The sequence below is a fragment of the Lipotes vexillifer genome, unplaced genomic scaffold, assembly GCF_000442215.2.
Source record: "Lipotes vexillifer unplaced genomic scaffold, Lipotes_vexillifer_v1.1 scaffold749, whole genome shotgun sequence".
Classification (NCBI taxonomy): Eukaryota; Metazoa; Chordata; class Mammalia; order Artiodactyla; family Lipotidae; genus Lipotes; species Lipotes vexillifer.
The window spans coordinates 310,757-313,532 of record NW_006782834.1 but is presented as its reverse complement, the minus strand read 5'-3'; the positions used below and the strand labels follow the sequence as shown (position 1 = coordinate 313,532).

The 2,776-nt window shown below is 46.0% G+C and overlaps 1 protein-coding gene across 1 annotated transcript in view; it reads left to right on the top strand.

The window, feature by feature from the left end:
• FRAS1 (Fraser extracellular matrix complex subunit 1) overlaps positions 1-2,776 on the top strand; it is a 452,432-nt gene that overhangs the window by 421,575 nt on the left and 28,081 nt on the right. The window contains exon 64 of the mRNA XM_007455407.1: positions 2,238-2,470. Coding sequence (XP_007455469.1) covers positions 2,238-2,470 — 233 coding nt within the window. The remainder of the gene's footprint in view (positions 1-2,237; positions 2,471-2,776) is intronic.

Sequence of the window (2,776 nt, the reverse complement as noted above, 5' to 3'; positions counted from 1 at the left end):
TGGCTCGTATGGGGCTCCCCTGGTGGCGCAGTGGTTGAGAGTCCACCTGCCGATGCAGGCGACACGGGTTCGTGCCCCGGTCCGGGAAGATCCCACGTGCCGCGGAGCGGCTGCGCCCGTGAGCCACGGCCGCTGAGCCTGCGCGTCCGGAGCCTGTGCTCCGCGGCGGGAGGGGCCACAGCGGTGAGAGGCCCGCGTACCGCAAAAAAAAAAAGAAGTGCCTCCTGTGCATGGGGCCCTAGTGGAGGAGAGCTGTTAGATGTACACGGGAGGCTTTGGATAAAGCAGGTCCTTCATGTCCATTGTCTTGGGCACAGCTTAATCAGAAAGGCCAGAATATTCATTTTGCAATATAACCTAGCTTGAATTTAAATTATCTTTTTTTTTATTATTAAAAATGTAAATGGTAAGGCAGCGTATTGTTTCATAAGTATCTAATTCTCTGTTCAACAAAACCATGAAGGGGTTTCATCTGATTTGAGCCAAATATACATTTGTAACAGGTACCAAGTTTATGATTTTACTTCACGTTTCAGTTTTCCTTCCTGCAATGAATTGGTGACTAATACTTTTACCCCTGTTTCCTTTGCTCTATCTTCATTTCTTCAATGATTTATTTAACACCATTGTACTGTATGCATTTTTGTAAGATGCCTCAAATCCCTTCTGAACAAAGTCCATGTATAAATAAATAAATAGTGTTGGCAGCTAATTAAAACATTTTAATGGAAAAAATCTTCCATTTTTAATTTTTAATGGATTTCAGGGAAAATTGTTCCCATGAGTAGAATTTATAAGTTTGTATGATTGCTTTGTGGGAGGTCTATGGCACACAGAACTACTAATTTGTTTTTCTTGTTATGTATTTCCCTATGTCTATGCACTCCTAACCTATAGAGTTTTGGTGACCTATGTTGCCTCTGCATACATTGGGTTAAGCATGCTTATGGATTCTGTATGTCTGGGAGCATGAGAGAATCTGTAGAAAGACTTTCAAAGGCCAGTAGGTGCACAATATTATATAACAACCTACATGGGAAAAGAATTTGAAAAAGAATAGATATATGTATATGTATAAGTGAATCACTTTGCTGTACACCTGAAACTAACACAACATCGTTAATCAACTATACTCCAATATAAAATAAAAAGTTAAAAAAATAATAAAGTTATTATTTTTTTTAAAAGGCCAGTAGGTGTCAAGAGGCCAACTTCTAACTTCAAGTCTGCATGTTATTGTAACCCTTGCAACATGTGTAGTAATTAAGTGGGAGGTGAGGGAGGGAATAGAATTAGGGAGGAAAGAAAACTAAGAACTCCTAGAAAAGAAGTATCTTTCCTCTGTATCCTGATACCATGCCCTCAGCGAAAGTGACTTGGAGGCAACCAGTCTTGCTGGAAGTGCTGGAAACCAGTTAAGTGGTTCTTATGCTGAACCTAATATATAAAGAGAACAACTGTCACAGGGAACTAGTCATCCTCTGGGCTCTTGCTACACATCTGTCAACTTGCTAGTTACCTAACTTACCACCTTAGGCTCTATGTACTCACTGCTCTGTCCCTGGTGCCTGACTCCTGGTAGAAAGTCAATACTTGTGTGGTAAATGAATGGATGGATGGATAGATCAATGGATAGATATAGATAGATAAATGGACAGATGGAGGGATGGATGGGGGATGGTGTGGACTAAGAATGCTGCCTGCCATGTCAGTAAGCAAAGGATGTTACAGCCATCAGCCACTATAGCCGACGGTGCACGCTGAGGAGACTTGGGATGAGAAAACACAGGATACTGGCCCCAGATAGCTGAGGTGCCTATCAAAGGAACGAGTTCGGTGAGCCTAAACCCTTGCATCTTCCCAAACATAGGAAAGTGCTCAATTCCTTAACTTGAGGTATCTGGTTTTCTTTACTTAAGAGTAAGCTTTTGATGTTTGAACTACTGGTCTTTTGTTGCAAAAACTCCTCTATATCCTGGCTCCCCCCACCCCCCTTGCCCCTTGGAGCAGGTCTCTCAGAATTATCTGAGTTGCTGTGTCTCGGGCTTAAGTCCTCAGTTTTGCCCGCCGAATAAAACATAACTCTCAACTTTTAGGCTGTGCATTTTTTTTCAGTCGACAATAGTCTTCACAGATTACCTTGTACCAAGAATTGGGATGGCATATCACCCAGAAGGTACGTGTGGAGAGCTTTTGAAGTGGTGTACACGTCTGAGGTGCTTTATTCTTCCTGGTAGGTCCTGGACAGCATTTACTTCAGCCGGAGGTTCCATGTACGTTGTGTGGCCAAGGCTGTGGACAAGGTGGGCCACGTGGGGACGCCCTTGAGGAGCAACATTGTTACCATCGGAACAGGCAGTGCGATCTGCCACACCCCAGTGGTGGCTGGGACAGCCCGAGGCTTCCAGGCTCAGTCCTTCATCGCGAACTTGAAATACCTGGACGTCAAACACAAGGAACATCCCAACAGGTCAGGCAGGTGGTTCCTTCCGCGAGGAGATGGCAGAGGGAGTCTCCAGCTATGCTTTCTGTGTTTTCTGGGTGGGACAGATCAGTGAGTGATGCTTCTGCAAAATAAGAATAGTGGTGGGGCTTCCCTGGTGGCGCAGTGGTTGAGAGTCCGCCTACCGATGCAGGGGACACGGGTTCGCGCCCCGGTCCGGGAAGATCCCACGTGCCGCGGAGCGGCTGGGCCCGTGAGCCATGGCCGCTGAGCCTGCGCGTCCGGAGCCTGTGCTCCGCTACGGGAGAGGCCGCGACAGTGAGAGGCCCGCGT